General features: G+C 37.9%; 1 protein-coding gene across 5 annotated transcripts in view; it reads right to left on the bottom strand.

Moving 5' to 3' along the window:
- PRKDC (protein kinase, DNA-activated, catalytic subunit) overlaps positions 1 to 20,773 on the bottom strand; it is a 250,709-nt gene that overhangs the window by 149,600 nt on the left and 80,336 nt on the right. For all 5 annotated transcript variants that reach the window (XR_009351780.1, XR_009351781.1, XM_059166490.1 and 2 more), the window contains 5 exons: positions 16,945 to 17,168; positions 15,993 to 16,204; positions 15,461 to 15,593; positions 14,848 to 15,006; positions 13,821 to 14,024 (listed from right to left, as the gene is read on the bottom strand). Coding sequence is in view for 3 of the 5 variants with exons in the window: in XM_059166490.1 (XP_059022473.1) it covers positions 13,821 to 14,024; positions 14,848 to 15,006; positions 15,461 to 15,593; positions 15,993 to 16,204; positions 16,945 to 17,168 (932 nt within the window). In the remaining 2 variants the exon portion in view is untranslated. The remainder of the gene's footprint in view (positions 1 to 13,820; positions 14,025 to 14,847; positions 15,007 to 15,460; positions 15,594 to 15,992; positions 16,205 to 16,944; positions 17,169 to 20,773) is intronic.

The following is a 20,773-nucleotide window of genomic DNA, read 5'->3' as shown; positions in this document are numbered from 1 at the left end:
CTTCTTTGCTGAAATGTGAAGGAATTTGGTGTATAGTCTTCTAGTGTCCACTCTACAGTTCCAAAGACAAATGGCATCTGATTTCTTGATCCTTAAATGTAATCACGTTGTCTCTTGCAGAAACTTTTAAGAATCTTTTCTCATGGTGAAGCCCCTGTGTTATGAATTTTCAAGAAATCTGTTCCACGTGAGGCTGCTTTCATACACTGTGCTGGATATTCAGTGTCTCTTTTCCATCTGGAAGCTCCAGGCCTTCATTTCTGGGACATTGTTTTGAGGTCTGTCTTTCCCCTGGGAAAGAGGTCCTGGTGATGGAACCTATCAATGGATCCCAAGTTTCATCATGTTTTCTCTACTACTTTCTGTTTTGCCTTTTTACTTTATTCTCTGTGAGAGCTCCTAAATTTTATCTTCCAAAACCATTTCATTTTCAATTTCTGATGCTTATGCTTAATTCCCAAATGTTCCTTTCTTTTAGTGTTCTTTTCAGTAGCAATTCTTATTTTGCCAACAAGCTGTTTTCTCTCATCTCTCTGAGGATCTTTTCTCTTTACATTTCCATCTAATTGAATAGTCTCTGTGTCAAATGGCTTTTTACCTGCCTAACCCTTTTAGAATCCATTTCTTGATGCCTGGTGCTCCCTGGCTATTGGCACATACCAAGAAACTGACTATAAGTACCATGCAGTGGCCAAGGCTCACTGGCAATATGCATCAGTTTAGGTTGGTGGGGCAATGATGACACTTAATCTTTATTTTCTTTTAGACTTGTCAAAATATTCCTATATCCTGCCTGAGGGTATATACCTAACCGACCATATTCTGGGAGCCAAACTGTGGGAAGAGAGCTAAGAGCCTCAAAGTTCAGAATTCAGGGAGGTTTTCACTTAACTTCCTTGTTTCAAAAAGGTATTCCCACACCAAAGATAAACAGAGGATCATAAAGACCATTAGGAACAATTATTCATCAAAAATTGGACAACCTAGGACAAAACGGATAAATTCCTAGAAACATGCAACTTACCAGGATTGAATCTCAAAGAAATAATCTGAACAGACTAATTAATAGTAAGGAGGTTGAACCAGTAATCAAAAACCTCTCAACAAACAGAAGTCCAGGACCCGATGGCTTCACTGGTGAATCCTACCAAACATTTAAGGAAGAACTAAGACCAATACTCAAATTCTTCTAAAAAAACTAGAAGACAAGTGGATACTTCCATACTCATTCCATGAGGCCAGCATTTCCCTGATACCAAAACCAGACAAAGAAACTACAAGAAAAGAAAATTACAGGAAAATATCCCTGATGAACATAGATGCAAAACTCCTCAACAAATATCAGCAAATCAAATTTAACAATATGCTAAAAGGATCATATACCATGATCAAGTGGGGTTTTTTGTAGGGATGCCAGGATGGTTCAACATCTGCAAATCAATTAGCATGATATACCACATTAACAAAATAAATGATAAAAATCATAGGGTCATCTTAATAGATGCAGAAAAAATATCTGATAAAATTCAACAATCACTCATGATAAAAAACTTAACAAATCGGGTGCATAGGCAACATACTTCAACATAATAAAAGCCACATATGACAAAAGCACAGCTGACATCATACTTGATAGTGAGAAACGGAGAGCTTTTTCCTTACAATCAGGAACAAGAAAAGGATGTCTAGTCTTAGCACTTTTATTCACCATTGTACTGGAAATCCTAGTCATAGCAATCAGAGAAGAAAAAAAAAGCATAAAAAACAGAAGGGAAGAAGTAACACTGTCCATCTGCAGAAGGCACAATATTAAATATAGGAAACCCTGAAGACCACCAAAAAAAAACTATTAAAACTAACCAATAAATTCAATAAAGCTGCGGGACACAAAATCAATTCATAAAAATCCACTGCATTTTTATATACTAATAACCAACTATCAGAAAGTGAAATTAAGAAAATAATCCCATTTATAATTGCACCAAAAAGAATAAAACACCTAGGAATAAATTTAACGAAGGAGATTATAAACCTCTAATGATGAAAACTAGAAGATGCTGATGAAAAAAACTGAGGATACAAATAAATGGAAGGGTATTCTGAGCTCAAGGAATAGAATTATTAATATTGCTAACATGTTAGTATTATCCAAAGCAGTCTACAGATTCAATACAATCCCTATCAAAATTCCAATGGCATTTTTCACTGAAACAGAATAAGCAATCCTAAAATTTGTATGGAACCACAAAAGACCCTGAATAACCAAAGCAGTCTTGGAGAGAACAACAAAGCTGGAGGCATTATGCTTCCTGATTTCATGCTATATTATGTCAAGGTAATCAAAACAATGCAGTACTGGGATAAAAACAGACACATAGATCAGTGGAACAGAATGGAGAATACAGAAATAAACACATGCAAAGAGCCAAGAATACACAATGATGAAGAAAAAGAAGGCAAGAATATACAATGGAGAAAAGATAGTCTCTTCAATAAATGGTATTGGGAAAACTGTATAGCTACATGCTAAAGAATGAAACTTAACACCTATTTCAAACCATACATAGAAATCAACTCAAAATCTATTAAAGGCTTGAACTTAAAACCTGAAGCCATAAAATTCCTTAAGGATAATCATTGGCCTTAGCAATGATTTTTTTTTTTTTTTGATTTTACACCAAAAGCAAAGGCAACAGTAGTAATAGATAAGGAGAACTGCATCAAACTAAAAAGCTTCTGTACAGCAAAAGAAATCAATGGCCACAGCCACCAAACTGTGGAAAGAACCAAGATGCCCTTCAACAGACGAATGGATAAGGAAGCTGTGATCCATATACACTATGGAGTATTATGCCTCCATCAGAAAGGATGAATACCCAACTTTTGTAGCAACATGGATGGGACTGAAAGAGATTATGCTGAGTGAAACTAGTCAAGCAGAGAGAGTCAATTATCATATGGTTTCACTTATTTGTGGAGCATAAGAAATAACATGGAGGACTTGGGGAAATGGAGAAGAGAAGGGAGTTGGGGAAAATTGGAGGGGGAGATGAACCCTGAGAGACTATGGACTCTGAAAAATAATCTGAGGGTTTTGAAGGGGCGAGGGGTGGGAGGTTGGCTGAGCCAGGTGGTGGGTATTATGGAGGGCATGTATTGCATGGAGCACTGCGTGTGGTGCATAAACAATGAACTCTGTTTCACTGAAAAGAAATTAAATTTTAAAAAAAAAAAAGAAATCACCAAAAAATGAAAAGGCAAGCTATAAAATGGCAGAAAATATCTATAAATCACGTATGTGATAAGGGGTTAATATTCAAAATATATGAAGGACTCATACAACTCAATAGCAAAAACAAAAAAAAATCAAACTATCTAATTTAAAAATGGGCAGTAGAACTAAATAGACATTTTTCGAAAGAAGACAGTCACAAGGTAAATGAAAAGGTGTTCGACATCACTAATCACCAAGAAAATGCAGATCAAAACCATAGTGAGATATTCTCTCATACCTGTAAGAACAACCAGCACCCAAAAGACAAAGGATGTGAAGAAAAGGGAACTCTTATGCACTGTTGATGGGAATGCAAGCTGTTGCAACCACTATGAAATACAGTGCGGCAGTCCTCCCAAAACTTAAAATCAGAAGTACTATATGGTTTGGCAATTCCATTTCAGGGTTTTAATATGAAGAGAAGGAGATCACTATCTAAAAAATATATCTGCACCCCCATGTTCATTGCAACATTACGTATAATAGTCAAAGACATGGAAACAATCTAAGTGTCCATCAACAGATGAATGAATAAAGAAGATGTGGTTATATACAAATACAATGAAATATTATTTAGCCATTATAAAGAATATTCTGCCAATTGTCACAACACAGATTTGATCCTGACAACATTATGCTAAGTGAAATGGGTCCTACAGAGAAAGATAAATACTGGGTATCATTTATACACAGACTCTAAAAAACCAAACTCATAGAGAACAGACTGGTGGTTGCTAGAGGTAGGAGTTGGGAAGTTGGGCAATATGAATAACAGTGGTCAAAGGTACAAACTCCTGTTGTAAGATAATTAAGTTCTGGAGATATAATATATAGCACAGTGACTAAAGTTATGTATCATATATCTGAAAAGTGTTGATGTGCTTAAAAGTTCTCATTGCATGGAAAAAATTTTATGTGTACAAGGTGATGAACACTAAACTCACCACAGGAATCATTCTGCATGATTATCAAATTTGATTAAATCAAATCAGCATGTTGTACACCTAAACCTTATAAAATGTTGTATGCCAATTATATCTCCATAAACGTGGAAAAAAGAAAAAGAAGAATACTCATTCATCTGTATGGTTATAAAATAAACAAAATCAGTAGTTTTCTGATATACCACATCCTTGTAAAGAAAATATAAAGTGGGGGAGCCTGGGTGGCTCGGTCATTTAAGTGTCTGACTCTTGATTTCATCTCAGGTCATGATCTCAGGTTCATGAGACTAAGCCCTGTGTCAAGCTCCATGCTCAGCCATGGTGAGCCAGTCTTTCTCTCTTTCTCCAACCCCTTTTGGCTCTTCCCACTTGTTTTCTCTCTCTCTCAAATAAAACTTAAAAAAAAAAGAAAAAGAAAAGAAAGAAAATAGGGGCGCCTGGGTGGCTCAGTGGTTTAAAGCCTGTGCCTTTGCTCAGGTCATGATCCCGGGGTCCTGGGATGGAGCCTCGCATCCGGTTCTCTGCTTGGCGGGAAGCCTGCTTTCCCCCCTGCCTCTGCCTGCCTCTCTGCCTACTTGTGATCTCTGTCAAATAAATAAATAGATAAAATCTTTTTAAAAAAAGAAAAAGAAAGAAAGAAAAAGAAAATATAAAGGGGAAAGTATTCCATTTACATGTACAACTCAATAGCATCCAGTATCTAGAAATGTTCTTAAGAAATGTGCAATAACTAGGAGGAGTCAAGATGGCGGAGAAGTAGCAGGCTGAGACTACTTCAGCTAGCCGGAGATCAGCTAGATAGCTTATCTAAACATTACAAATACCTGAAAAACCATCGGCAGATTGAAGAGAAGAAGAACAGCAATTCTGGAAACAGAAAAACAACCACTTTCTGAAAGGAGGACCGGCAGAGACGTGAATCCAAAGCGAAGGGAAGCTAGACCCCGGGGGGAGGGGCCGGCTCCGGGCAAGCGGCGGAGCAACGGCGCACAAAATCGGGACTTTTAAAAGTCTGTTCCGCTGAGGGACATCGCTCCAGAGGCTAAACCGGGGCGAAGCCCACGGAGGGTCAGCGTGACCTCAGGTCCCGCAGGGTCACAGAAGGATCGGGGGTGTCTGAGTGTCGCAGAGCTTGCGGGTATTGGAACGGGAAAGCCGGCTACAAAGACAGAGCCGACAGTGAGCTCGCAGCTCGGTGTTACCTTGAACCGGTCGTAGGCTCGGTGAGCTCGGAGCGCGGCCGGAGGTCAGGCAGACGGGAGTAACTGGGCGCTGTTCTCTGAGGGTGCACTGAGGAGTGGGGACCTGGGCTCTCAGCTCCTCCGGGCCGGAGACCAGGAGGCCGCCATTTGTATTCCTGTCCTCCGGAACTCTACGGAAAGGGCTCAGGGAACAAAAGCTCCTGAAAGCAAACCCGAGCGGATTACTCACCCTGGCCCCTGCTAAGGGCGGTGCAATTCCGCCTGGGGCAAAGACACTTGAGAATTACTACAACAGGCCCCTCCCCCAGAAGATCAACAAGAAATCCAGCCAAGACCAAGTTCACCTACCAAGGAGTGAGGTTTCAATACCAAGGAGAGCAGCAGAATTCCAGAGGAGGAAAAAGCAAAGCATGGAACTCATGGCTTTTTCCCTGTGATTTTTTTTAGTCTTGCAGTTAATTTAATTTTTTGCTTTTTCATTTTTTGTTTTTTTTCTCGCCTTCTGGTAAAATATTTTTTTTAACTTTTACCTTTTTCTTTTTTAATGTTTTTTTAACCAGTTTATCTAAAATATATATTTTTCTTTTTTATATTTTTCTTATTTTTCTTTTTCTTTTAAATTCTTTTCTTTTTTTTTTTCTTTCTTCTTTTAGAACCTCTTTTTATCCCCTTTCTACCCCCTCACGATTTGGGATCTCTTCTAATTTGGTTAAAGCATATTTTCCTGGGGTTGTTGCCACCCTTTTAGTATTTTACTTGCTCCTTCATATACTCTTATCTGGACAAAATGACAAGAAGGAAAAATTCAACACAAAAAAAAGAACAAGAGGCAGTACCGAAGGCTAGGGACCTAATCAATACAGACATTGGTAATATGTCAGATCTAGAGTTTAGAATGACAATTCTCAAGGTTCTAGCCGGGCTCGAAAAAGGCATGGAAAATATTAGAGAAACCCTCTCGAGAGATATAAAAGCCCTTTCTGGAGAAATAAAAGAACTAAAATCTAACCAAGTTGAAATCAAAAAAGCTATTAATGAGGTGCAATCAAAAACGGAGGCTCTCACTGCTAGGATAAATGAGGCAGAAGAAAGAATTAATGCTATAGAAGACCAAATGACAGAGAATAAAGAAACTGAGCAAAAGAGGGACAAACAGCTACTGGACCACGAAGGGAGGATTCGAGAGATAAGTGACACCATAAGACAAAACAACATTAGAATAATTGGGATTCCAGAAGAAGAAGAAAGAGAGAGGGGAGCAGAACATATACTGGAGAGAATTATTGGGGAGAATTTCCCCAATATGGAAAAGGGAACGAGCATCAAAATTCAGGAGGTTCAGAGAACGCCCCTCAAAATCATTAAGAATAGGCCCACACCCCGTCACCTAATAGTAAAATTTACAAGTCTCAGTGACAAAGAGAAAATCCTGAAAGCAGCCCGGGAAAAGAAGTCTGTAACATACAATGGTAAAAATATTAGATTGGCAGCTGACTTATCCACAGAGACCTGGCAGGCCAGAAACAGCTGGCATGATATTTTCAGAGCACTAAACGAGAAAAACATGCAGCCAAGAATACTATATCCAGCTAGGCTATCATTGAAAATAGAAGGAGAGATTAAAAGCTTCCAGGACAAACAAAAACTGAAAGAATTTGCAAACACCAAACCAGCTCTACAGGAAATATTGAAAGGGGTCCTCTAAGCAAAGAGAGAGCCTACAAGTGGTAGATCAGAAAGGAACAGAGACCATATACAGTAACAGTCACCTTACAGGCAATACAATGGCACTAAATTCATATCTCTCAATAGTTACCCTGAATGTGAATGGGCTAAATGCCCCTGTCAAAAGACACAGGGTATCAGAATGGATAAAAAAACAAAACCCATCTATATGTTGCCTCCAAGAAACTCATTTTAAGCCCGAATACACCTCCAGATTTAAAGTGAGGGGGTGGAAAAGAATTTACCATGCTAATGGACATCAGAAGAAAGCAGGAGTGTCAAGCCTTATATCATATCAAATAGATTTTAAGCCAAAGACTATAATAAGAGATGAGGAAGGACACTATATCATACTCAAAGGGTCTGTCCAACAAGAAGATCTAACAATTTTAAATATCTATGCCCCTAACGTGGGAGCAGCCAACTATATAAACCAATTAATAACAAAATCAAAGAAACACATAAACAATTATACAATAATAGTAGGGGACTTTAACACTCCCCTCACTGAAATGGACAGATCATTCAAGCAAAAGATCAGCAAGGAAATAAAGGCCTTAAACGACACACTGGACCAGATGGACATCACAGATATATTCAGAACATTTCATCCCAAAGCAACAGAATACACATTCTTCTCTAGTACACATAGAACATTCTCCAGAATAGATCACATCCTTGGTCCTAAATCAGGATTCAACCGGTATCAAAAGATTGGGATCGTGCCCTGCATATTTTCAGACCACAATGCTCTGAAGCTAGAACTCAACCACAAAAGGAAGTTTGAAAAGAACCCAAATACATGGAGACTAAACAGCATCCTTCTAAAGAATGAATGGGTCAACCGGGAAATTAAAGAAGAATTGAAAAAAATCATGGAAACAAATGATAATGAAAATACAATGGTTCAAAATCTGTGGGATACAACAAAGGCAGTACTGAGAGGAAAATATAAAGCGGTTCAAGACTTTCTCAAGGAACAAGAAAGGTCTCAAGTACACAACCTAACCCTACACCTAAAGGGGCTGGAGAAAGAACAAGAAAGAAACCCTAAGCCCAGCAGGAGAAAAGAAATCATAAAGATCAGAGCAGAAATCAATGAAATAGAAACGAAAAAGACAATAGAACAAATCAACGAAACTAGGAGCTGGTTCTTTGAAAGAATTAATAAAATTGATAAACCCCTGGCCAGACTTACCAAAAAGAAAAGAGAAAGGACCCAAATAAATAAAATCATGAACGAAAGAGGAGAGATCACAACTAACACTAAAGAAATACAAACTAGTATAAGAACATACTATGAGCAACTCTATGCCAATAAATTTGACAATCTGGAAGAAATGGATGCATTCCTAGAAACATATAAACTACCACAACTGAACCAGGAAGAAATAGAAAGCCTGAACAGACCCATAACCAGTAAGGGGATTGAAACAGTCATTAAAAATCTCCAAACAAACAAAAGCCCAGGGCCGGGCGGCTTCCCGGGGGAATTCTACCAAACATTTAAAGAAGAACTAACTCCTATTCTCCTGAAACTGTTCCAAAAAATTGAAATGGAAGGAAAACTTCCAAACTCATTTTATGAGGCCAGCGTCACCTTGATCCCAAAGACAGACAGGGATCCCATCAAAAAAGAGAGCTATAGACCAATATCCTTGATGAACACAGATGCGAACATTCTCACCAAAATACTAGCCAATAGGATTCAACAGTACATTAAAAGGATTATTCACCACGACCAAGTGGGATTTATTCCAGGGCTCCAAGGTTGGTTCAACATCCGCAAATCAGTCAATGTGATACAACACATCAATAAAAGAAAGAACAAGAACCATATGATACTCTCAATAGATGCTGAAAAAGCATTTGACAAAGTACAGCACCCCTTCCTGATCAAAACTCTTCAAAGTGTAGGGATAGAGGGCACATACCTCAATATCATCAAAGCCATCTATGAAAAACCCACCTCAAATATCATTCTCAATGGAGAAAAACTGAAAGCTTTTCCGCTAAGGTCAGGAACACGGCAGGGATGTCCGTTATCACCACTGCTATTCAACATAGTACTAGAGGTCCTAGCCTCAGCAATCAGACAACAAAAGGAAATTAAAGGCATCCAAATCGGCAAAGAAGAAGTCAAATTATCACTCTTCGCAGATGATACGATACTATATGTGGAAAACCCAAAAAAGACTCCACTCCAAAACTGCTAGAACTTGTACAGGAATTCAGTAAAGTGTCAGGTTATAAAATCAATGCTCAGAAATCAGTTGCATTTCTCTACACCAACAGCAAGGCAGAAGAAAGAGAAATTAAGGAGTCAATCCCATTTACAATTGCACCAAAAACCATAAGATACCTAGGAATAAACCTAACCAAAGAGGCACAGAATCTATACTCAGAAAACTATAAAGTACTCATGAAAGAAATTGAGGAAGACACAAAGAAATGGAAAAATGTTCCATGCTCCTGGATTGGAAGAATAAATATTGTGAAAATGTCTATGCTACCTAAAGCAATCTACACATTTAATGCAATTCCTATCAAAGTACCATCCATCTTTTTCAAAGAAATGGAACAAATAATGCTAAAATTTATATGGAACCAGAAAAGACCTCGAATAGCTAAAGGGATATTGAAAAAGAAAGCCAACGTTGGTGGCATCACAATTCCAGACTTCAAGCTCTATTACAAAGCTGTCATCATCAAGACAGCATGGTACTGGCACAAAAACAGACACATAGATCAATGGAACAGAATAGAGAGCCCAGAAATAGACCCTCAACTCTACAGTCAACTAATCTTCGAATAAGGAGGAAAGAATGTCCAATGGCAAAAAGACAGCCTTTTCAATAAATGTTGCTGGGAAAATTGGACAGCCACATGCAGAAAAATGAAATTGGACCATTTCCTTACACCACACACAAAAATAGACTCAAAATGGATGAAGGACCTCAATGTGCGAAAGGAATCCATCAAAATCCTTGAGGAGAACACAGGCAGCAACCTCTTCGACCTCAGCCGCAGCAACATCTTCCTAGGAACAACGCCAAAAGCAAGGGAAGCAAGGGCAAAAATGAACTATTGGGATTTCATCAAGATCAAAAGCTTTTGCACAGCAAAGGAAACAGTTAACAAAACCAAAAGACAACTGACAGAATGGGAGAAGATATTTGCAAACGACATATCAGATAACGGGCTAGCGTCCAGAATCTATAAAGAACTTAGCAAACTCAACACCCAAAGAACAAATAATCCAATCAAGAAATGGGCAGAGGACATGAACAGACATTTCTGCAAAGAAGACATCCAGATGGCCAACAGACACATGAAAAAGTGCTCCGTATCACTCGGCATCAGGGAAATACAAATCAAAACCACAATGAGATATCCCCTCACACCAGTCAGAATGGCTAAAATCAACAAGTCAGGAAATGACAGATGCTGGCGAGGATGCGGAGAAAGGGGAACCCTCCTACACTGTTGGTGGGAATGCAAGCTGGTGCAGCCACTCTGGAAAACTGCATGGAGGTTCCTCAAAATGTTGAAAATAGAACTGCCCTATGACCCAGAAATTGCACTACTGGGTATTTACCCTAAAGATACAAACGTAGTGATCCAAAGGGCCACGTGCACCCGAATGTTTATAGCAGCAATGTCCACAATAGCCAAACTATGGAAAGAACCTAGATGTCCATCAACAGATGAATGGATCAAGAAGATGTGATATATATACACAAATGAATACTATGCAGCCATCAAAAGAAATGAAATCTTGCCATTTGCGACAACATGGATGAAACTAGAGCGTATCATGCTTAGCGAAATAAGTCAAGCAGAGAAAGACAACTATCATATGATCTCCCTGATATGAGGAAGTGGTGATGCAACATGGGGGCTTAAGTGGGTAGGAGAGAAGAATAAATGAAACAAGATGGGATTGGGAGGGAGACAAACCATAAGTGACTCTTAATCTCACAAAACAAACTGAGGGTTGCTGGGGGGAGTGGGTTTGGAAGAAGGGGGGTGGGATTATGGACATTGGGGAGGGTATGTGCTTTGGTGAATGCTGTGAAGTGTGTAAACCTGGTGATTCACAGACCTGTACCCCTGGGGATAAAAATATATGTTTATAAAAAATAAAAAATTTAAAAATAAAATAAAATAAAATAAATGGTGCTGGGAAAAAAAAATAAATATGCAGTAACTAGATGAATAAAATGATAGCATTCTACATAACAGTATGACAAAAAAGATTTGAGATTATGAATAAAGGTTTGAATAAATGGAGATACGTAGCTTAGAAAAAATAGGCGTATGTTTTTAAAAGGTCACTTTGGTTTAAATTTACTCTATACATGGTGTATTATCACTTAAAATCCTTACTATATTGTGGAAAGGATCGTGAGGAACCGGACAAAACGATTCTAAATTTTACTTTCAAGAATATGGAAGTGTGCTTTTTGCATTATTTATGTTTGTTTAAAAAAGAACCTATAAAAGTAACAGAAGAGGGACGCCTGGGTGGCTCAGTTGGTTGGACGACTGCCGTCGGCTCAGTTCAGGATCCTGGAGTCCCAGGATCGAGTCCCGCATGGGGCTCCCAGCTCCATGGGGAATCTGCTTCTCTCTCTGACCTTCTCCTCGCTCATGCTCTTTCTCACTGTCTCCCTCTCAAATAAATAAATAAAATCTTAAAAAAAGAAAAAAAGTAACAGAAGAAAAGATGGGCAGATTTTAAAGATAATACTGGCGTGGAGAAGGCCATTCTAAGTACAACATGAACGAGAGGAATGATAGAAAAGAAGATTAATAAATTTAATTATAATAAATACTTATGTATTGAATAAATACTCCAAGTGAGACTGAAAAACAAATAGCCAATAGGATAAAGTACTTTCTGCATACATGACAAATGTCTACTATCCTTAATATAAAAAAACTCTTAAAAATTAGTAAGAAGTTTCACCCCAACAGAAAAATGTGCAAAATAAAAAAATACAGCTCACACAAGAAACATCTTTGCTGCTCAAAAACACTAGTGAGAGACTAAGGTCAGAAGAGTGGGAGAACTGATATTAAACTCAAGAGCTCAAAGTACAAAACATTTCCCATTTGTGGAATACTAAGATTTTTTTATCTGATATAAAGTATTTCAAACTTTATGTCATTGCTCAAAGAAATACTGGTGTTATATACAGAACATGACTTTAATATTGACTACAGGTCTTTCAATTAAAAAAAAAAATGTCTCCTACACTTAACTCTGCCTAGAGTGCCCCAGTGCAGAGATACTTATCCCTTCCAGACACTTGGCTGCCCACAGTGTCCTAAAGTGCAGTAGGAACAGTCCCTCGAGGACAAGGCAAGGCCAGGAGACCTGGCAGGGGACATCTAACATTCACACAGTCCTCCCCTTTTCAGCCTCTGCTTTGCATCCTGCTCCCAGTATTCTAGAGGCCCAGGACTCCATCACCAAATCCCAGAAAGGCTGGGTTCTGCAGCACAAATCAGTTGCCCATCACCCCACCACTATGTTACACTGCAGTTTTCTTGGACTCTGAAGTCTGTTACAACTTCTCTTTTTGGTTTCTAGCTTTCAAAATGCTGTCCATCTTATTTTCACTCTTGTCTTTCCTCCTTTAATGCGTCGTTTTGACATTGTATTTTAAAAATAAAACAAAAAGACCCATTTCTGTCACTTTAGAGGGAACTAAGGAGAAAGCAGAGGTAAATATGTATGACTTTTATCCATTACCTTAATCAGAAGTCTGAACAGCTTCAGAAATCATACTGTCCTATTCCCTTGGTGTCATGGATCTATTAAAAGTTCATTTCTAACTTTAAATACAAATTCCTAGTACAACCTGCCACAAGATACTCCCCTACAACAAGCACTGTTTGGAATAAAAGCTTAACGCAGAAAGAAATTATACATTCTCCCTTAAAATGGTCATTCCTAATAGTTCCCAGCTCCTGTCTACAGATTCGGTTAAATTCCAAAATTTTATCAGTTTAGCAAACCAAACTCAACTATAAATTAAATACTCCAAGGTTCAATGTGAGGGGGCAAAGTGGGCTATAGCACGCAGGAAATAATGACTCTCTGTACTAACCTGTGAAAGGACCACGACTACAGAAAGCACACGGAGTGCACAAAACCAGCTGGCGGCTGGTGCAAAACAAAGGTGGGCTCAGGCCTCACGACAAGTTTCTGAGCCCCAACACCACTTCTTCACAGAAATTTATACCACATACCTGTGTCTTCTAATATTTGGCCTAGAGATTCTGGGGGAGTGAGAGATTAAAAAAAAATAATCCATGTTTCAATGTTTCAATGTTAATAACATTATTAAACATTCATTAAAAGTTGGGTTTTCTTTCCTTTGATTTTGTTTTGAAACATTGGCAAGAGCATTAAACCTTCCGGGAAGAGAGATTGTTTTGTTCAGACATTTCTGAAGAATATGGCAATCTTTTTATAGTCATTATATAAGAAAATATACTTCACTTAAGTAAAAATTTCACAATGAACTCACAAGCGTAGATAGTGTGCTAGATGGGGGGCAAGTCTTTTGCTAATACAAGGATCTCTGGCCCAATGAATGGAGTTTGATCGTAGTTCTTACTTTAAGTAAAAAAAGTAAAAATAAAAAATAAAAATTTCATTACCATTTTGGGATTATCCACAGATGATTTCATGAGCTCCAATACAACAAAATCTAGATTTTTCAATAATTCAGTGTTGATTGCCTCTGAGAACAAGCTATAAAAATACTCTCCATGAGAAAAGCTGACCATGTTTCTCTGGGACACTCCTGAGGCTGGCATAGATAACATTGCTGTGTCCAGGAGAAGATTCACAAGGTGTTCACACTAAAAAAGCAAGGAAAGGTACAATGACATATGTACATATTTTACCTGTTATAGAAAGATTACTGGGAAGCTGCTAACTTTGGAAGTGAAAAATCACACAGTAATGTCTAAGAGAACCTGGTACTTGAAGGCCTGGGTTCAGGTTTGAATTGTATACATTTCAATGAACTTGCATTTTCTAGGTGTCATTTTAGGAAAGAAATCTTTCTTGACTCATGTTTCTCCCAAATTTCCAGAAAATCTTATTATAGTTGCTTTGAGGGGAGAAGGTAGTAAGGGCATTTTTAGGCCATTTAAATATGTAATTTGTTTACATTAAGTGAACAAATGTGCAAAGAAGAGCTTTCTGCTGCAGCAGAAGACAGGTGGAAGGAATGAACACAAAGGACTGGCTAACAGATCTCAGCTATAGCAGAGACTATTTGAGGCCAGCTCTGGACAGTCAATAATCCATGAAGGTATCTTTTTGTGGTGCCTCTGAAATTATCCTCCAGGAGTGCTCCCAAATCAGCCTTCTGAGGATCACAAAAGACATGGGAAGAGGAAGCCACTGTGTCAACACAGTTTAACTTTATATTTGCAAAATGTTCTCTGCCTTATAAAGTCTTTTTGGAAACAAAGTACGCTAGACAAAACCCCAACTTAAGAATACTGTCCTATTTCTTTTATTAAAGCAAATCTTTTAGAAAGGAAGTCAGATCAAGGACTTACCCAAATTACTAAATTTAGACTTCCAGCTAAATTCTTATTTTTAGAAGCACACTGCAAGTGAGCTATATATTTACATCATTAGAATAGCATAGCATGTAGCTGCTGCTCCTACCAGTCCTCCAAAAGCAAAGGCCAACTCCAGAAGTCCATTGGCTAATCGCTTACAACTGGGGTCTAGTGAAGGAAAATACTCTCCCTCATCTCCAGGTGCAATGCTTTTATAAACCAGGGAAAGAAGTTTTGTGCCAACAGAATGATGCTGATCTGCGGACTAAAATAAAGTGAACAATGAAACATCCAGCAGTAAGATATTTTATAGAAACACAAAATTTTACCTTTCATGAATTTAAAAAAAAAAAATCCATGTTCATTAACACTGATTACATTCTAATTGTCAGGAAAATGTTCACTCAACTTTGCTTTCTATGCTATACTTTTTCATTTATATTGCTTAGCCACAGAGGCACAATACCAGTTCATCCCTAAAGTTCTTCAAAAGACTGTTGGAAATATAAATGTCCTTCATTTTATATTTATAAATTTTTATATTTATATTCTAAGTTAACACATGTCTAGCACAAGTAATTCTTTAATACCCATTTCAGCACATTTCATACATACAGGATGTTTAAAACATATACATATATACATATATATGTATATATAGAGACTAATTAGCTTAATAAAGCTAAGGGAAAAGTGAAAAACAAATTGGCTGTGGTTACCTGAGATGGTAATACAACATGCAAAAAACCAGCTCTGTGAAGTTGTTTACAAGCTGACACAACAGACACCAGCTTGGCCCTGTCCACATAAGCATCAGGGCCATATAGGTCAACAGCACAGAGCTCCTCAATGCTGCCATGGGAAAAAAAAACAAAAATAAACGAGATGAGTGTTGATCTCACTAAACTAGCAGGATACAATGAAAAATTATGCATGTTCTGTTATAAATGTGTTCATTGACTAATTGACACTTAAATTCATTAAATGACCTTGGAAAGCAAACATGGGTTAACAATGAACATGGGGCCCATGAACTTATCCAGCCATGGAAATAAACATGGGGCTAAGCCACATCTGAGGCTTGTTTACCTTCAGGTACAGGGAAAGCATGTGTTAAATAGAGGATTTTCAAACAAATGATGAGATCCTTTAGGAAATGAGGCTATAGCAGAAACACATACAACTGCCAGAGTATGTTATAATCTTAAATCCCAACACAATACTGATCCCAAGCATGATCTGAATGCCCACCTCCGTGCTGTTATTTTTTCCTTAAGGTGCATCTCCAGGGTGTCTTTGTATGGGGACTTCTTTAGTGCTTTTATTAGCTTCACACAAACATCGGGAAGATGATTCATAACTAGGACATCACCAATATTGAAACCTATGCTCGAGGGCTCACATAGGGTTTTCACCAAGAGTTTCATAAAGTTTTTGTTATTACATAAATCCTTCTCAAGGAGCTGTAAAAGATGATTTGGAGAAAAAAAAAAAAAAAGAAAGAAAGAAAGAACAAACGAACACCTATTAGTCAGCACTTAGATTTTCAGTAGTGTAAGGTCCATGAAGCCGGGAATTTTTGCCTGGCTAGGGCTGGGGTTGGAAACTTCCTCTGTAAAGGGTTAGAAAATAAATATTTTAGGCTTTTTGGGTCCTATGGTCTCTGCTGCAACTGCTAAACTAATTGCCATTATAATGTGAAAGCAGCCACAGACAATACATGGACAAATGGGGTTGGATGAGTTCCAATGAAAACTTTACAAAAGCAGGCAGCAGGTGGGATTTGGCCTGTGGACCATGGTTTTGTGGCCCCTGGTTTAGAGAGATGTTGTATCTGCAGATAGGGCCTGGCACACAGTAGATACTTAGTATGTATTAAATGGAAAGACTGACTAGACTTTGTTTATATAATAAGCCTGACAGATACATTTACAAGTAATGCATGTTTCCTAAGGCAAATGTTTGATCAATTGTAGCATAAAATGTGATATACAATAAAACATTTAGAAAAACTATTTTGCATTTAATTCACACAATAAGAATTTGAAAATATATGAAAAATTTTATTACTTTCAAGAACAGAGAACTCCTACAGCAATGGAAATTTCTAAGAAAGCCAAAACCACTTTTAATAGGTGTTGGAAAATATTTTTCCAGTGCCAAATACTGATTCCAAACTAACAGAGCACCAGGAGTGACCTACCTTCCAGCCTTCTGGGGAGGTGCTGAGCAGCACTGTGGTAAATTCCATAATCCGTACCACAATTGTGCATTTGCTATAATTATATCTTTCCTCCTCTTGTGGGCTAGGTCTGTGACCTGTTGTCCCAGTGCCAAAGCACTTTTCTGCTGCCGTAATATCATGCATAGCAATGTTTTCTAAAAAGAAAGCCATTGCTTTCCAAAGTGAAGACTGTGTTTCAGTACCTAAAAAAAATTATACTGAATTATTAACATATGCTTCCTTCTAACTCCACTATGATAAATGTAAAATTCCTTCAGTATAGGCATAATATACTTTTAGTAAAAATTCAAACAGAAAAGGTTTAAAAAGTATGCACACCAATTTCTATCAAATGTTAAAAAAGCTCATATACTTTGATCCAGCACTGAAATTTTATCTGAATGAAATAATGGCAGAATTACAAAGATGTTGTTTATATGGATGTTCACTTTAGCATTTTTTTTAATAATGAAGAAACAGAAACAACAGAAATGTCCTTCAAAGAGGCCAAAGAAAAATTTTGGCAGTGGTCTTTTTATGGAAACAACTGCATTAACTCCCAAAAGGACTTTTTCATAAAACTCACATGTCTAAAAACATGAAGGTGCTGGTTCTCCCGTGCCCCCATCCCTACTTCTCTCATGATTACCTCAGTCTTGCTTATGGAAGAGAGACAAAGCAAACTTCTTCCCTCAGTCTTACCGCAGTTGTGTACCAGAGGGTAAAGACCTCCCAAACAAAGGGACAATCTTAGGAAGTGGTATACATGTTGAAAGAGTAACGGTAATGACTAAGAAATGCTTTTATAGAGGTGCTTGGTAGTTCAGTCGGTTAAACGTCTGCCTTCAGCTTAGGTCATGTTCTCAGAGTCCTGGGATCAAGCCCTACAACAGGCTCCCTGCACAGCAAGGAATCTGCTTCTCCCTCTCCCTCTGCTCCTCCTCCAGCTCATGCTCTCTCCCTCAAATAAATAAAAATCTTTTAAAAAAATCTTTTTTTCAAAAACAAAAAGAAATTTTTTTAAAAAATACATATTTTATTAATTTATTTGACTGAGAGAGAGAAATCACAAGCAGGCAGAGAGGCAGGCGAGAGAGGGGGAAGCAGGCTCCCCACTGAGCAAAGAGCCAGATGTGGGGCTCGATCCCAGGACCCTGAGACCACGACCCGAGCCAAAGGCAAGAGACTCAATGCACTGAGCCACACAGGCGCCCCCCAAAAGAAATTCTTTTATAAATCTGAGGGTTTCTAATTCTGTTTCCATAAAATTTAAGTTCATCAAAATGCCAACTTGACATATCATTAAAAATAATGTTGATGACAGATCACTATATAGTCAAAGAAATGATAAAAAAAAATTAAGAATTTCATTTTCAAACACCAAATACCCTTGAATTCAGCAGAGTAGAGGTTATAAGACACATTCCAATTACAGATATGCTAAATGTGGAAAAACAAGGAGCATTTTAGCATTATTCAAATATGACACTTGTTTATGTGAACAAGTTATTTTTTAGTAACATCTATACAAAACAAAAATAGAATTCTAACCCTATAATTTTAAATTTTATGTGTAATAATTATTCAACAAAATTTTTATTATGTTTATCTTATAGTGGTAACAAACATAAAGTGCCCTAATAACAAATGCAATAATAATACAACACAGAAGAAACCTGTGACATATAGACCATTTTGTTACAAAGACATAGAATTATGAGTAAAAAGATAAGCATAAAAACAAAATACTTAGGATAAGAAAATGTCAGGGGTATGGAATGGTGAGAATAATTCAGGAACTTGCAAAATTTCCAGAAACTGTTAAAGAAACTGTTAAACCTGATGATGTTAAATAAAAAACCTCTACAGTAAAAAACAAAACAAAACAAAATTTAAAAAAAAAATACAAAAAACAAACCTCTACAGTATTTAGGCTCCATTAAATATAAATATATTTTAAATTAACATATAATGTATTATTATATTAGCCCCAGGAGTACAGGTCTGTGAATCGCCAGGGTTACACACTTTACTTCTCTCACCATATCACATACCCTACCTGATGTCCAAGACCCCACCACTCTCTCCCTCCACCCCCCACCCCCAGGAACCCTACCTTTGTTTTGTGAGATTAAGAGTCTTATGGTTTGTCTCTCTCCCGATCCCATCTTGTTTCATTTATTCTTTTCCTACCTCCCAAGCCCCCCACATTGCATCTCTACTTCCTTATATCAGGGAGATCATTTGATAGTTGTCTTTCTGATTGACTAATTTCACTAAGCATAATACCCTCTAGTTCGACCCACGACGTCACAAATGGCAAGATTTCATTTCTTTTGATGGCTGCATAGTATTCCATAGTGTGTGTGTATATACACACACACACACCACTTCTTCTTTATCCATTCATCTGTTGGTGGACATCTAGGTTCTTTCCATAGTTTGGCTATTGTAGACATTGCTGCTATAAACATTCGGGTGCACATGCCCCTTCGGATCACTACATTTATATCTTTAGGGTAAATACCCAGTAGTGCAACTACTGGGTTGTAGCGTAGCTCTATTTTCATTTGAGGAACCTCCATGCTGTTTTCCTGAGTGGCTGCACCAGCTTGCATTCCCACCAACATGTAGGGGGGTTCCCCTTTCTCCACACCCTTGCCAGCATCTGTTGTTTCCTAACTTGTTCATTTTAGCCATTCTGCCTGGTGTGAGATGGTCTCTCATTGTGTTTTTGATTTGTATTTCCCTGATGCCGAGCGATGTGGAGCACGTTTTCATGTGTCTGTTGGCCATCCGGATGTCTTCTTTGCTGAAATGTTTTTTCATGTCTTCTGCCCATTTCTGATTGGATTATTTGTTCTTTGAGTGTTGAGTTTGGTAAGTCCTTTATAGATCTTGGATACTAGCCCTTTATCTGATATGTCGTTTGCAAATATCTTCTCCCATTCTTTCAGTTGTCTTTTGGTTTCGTTTACTGTTTCCTTTGCTGTGCAAAAGCTTTTGATCTTGATGAAGTCCCAATAGTTCATTTTTGCCCTTGCTTCCCTTGCCTTTGGCAATATTCCTAAGAGGATGTGGCTGTGGTTGAGGTCAAAGAAGTTGCTGCCTGTGTTCTCCTCAAGGATTTGGATGGATTCCTTTCTCACATTGAGGTCCTTCATCCATTTTGAGTCTGTTTTCATGCGTGGTGTCAGGAAATGGTCCAGTTTCATTCTTCTGCATGTGGCTGTCCAATTTTCCCAACACCATTTGTTGAAGAGACTGTCTTTTTTCCATCGGACATTCTTTCCTGCTTTGTCGAAGATTAGTTGACCATAGAGTTGAGGGTCTTTTTCTGGGCTTTCTGTTCTTTTCCATTAATCTATGTGTCCATTTTTGTGCAATTGCCATACTGTCTTGATGATGACAGCTTTGTAATAGAGCTTGAAGTCTGGAATTGTGACGCCATCAACTTTGGCTTTCTTTTTCAACATTCCTCTGGCTATTCGAGGTCTTTCCTGGTTCCACACAAATTTTAGGACGATTTGTTCCATATCTTTGAAAAAAACAGATGGGATTTTGATAGGGATTGCATTAAATGTGTAGATTGCTTTAGGTAGCCTAGACATTTTCACAATGTTTGTTCATTCAATCCATGAGCATGGGACATTTTTCCATTTCTTTGTGTCTTCCTCAATTTTAAATTTTCATAAGTACTTTAAATTTTCTGAGTATAGATTCTTTGCCTCTTTCGTTAGGTTTATTCCTAGGTATATTATGGTTTGGGGTGCAACTGTAAATGGGATTGACTCCTTAATTTCTCTTT

The sequence above is a fragment of the Mustela lutreola genome, chromosome 3 (genome assembly GCF_030435805.1).
Source record: "Mustela lutreola isolate mMusLut2 chromosome 3, mMusLut2.pri, whole genome shotgun sequence".
NCBI classification, from domain to species: Eukaryota; Metazoa; Chordata; class Mammalia; order Carnivora; family Mustelidae; genus Mustela; species Mustela lutreola.
The sequence above is the reverse complement of the archived record's forward strand: the minus strand, read 5'-3'. Positions and strand labels throughout refer to the sequence as shown.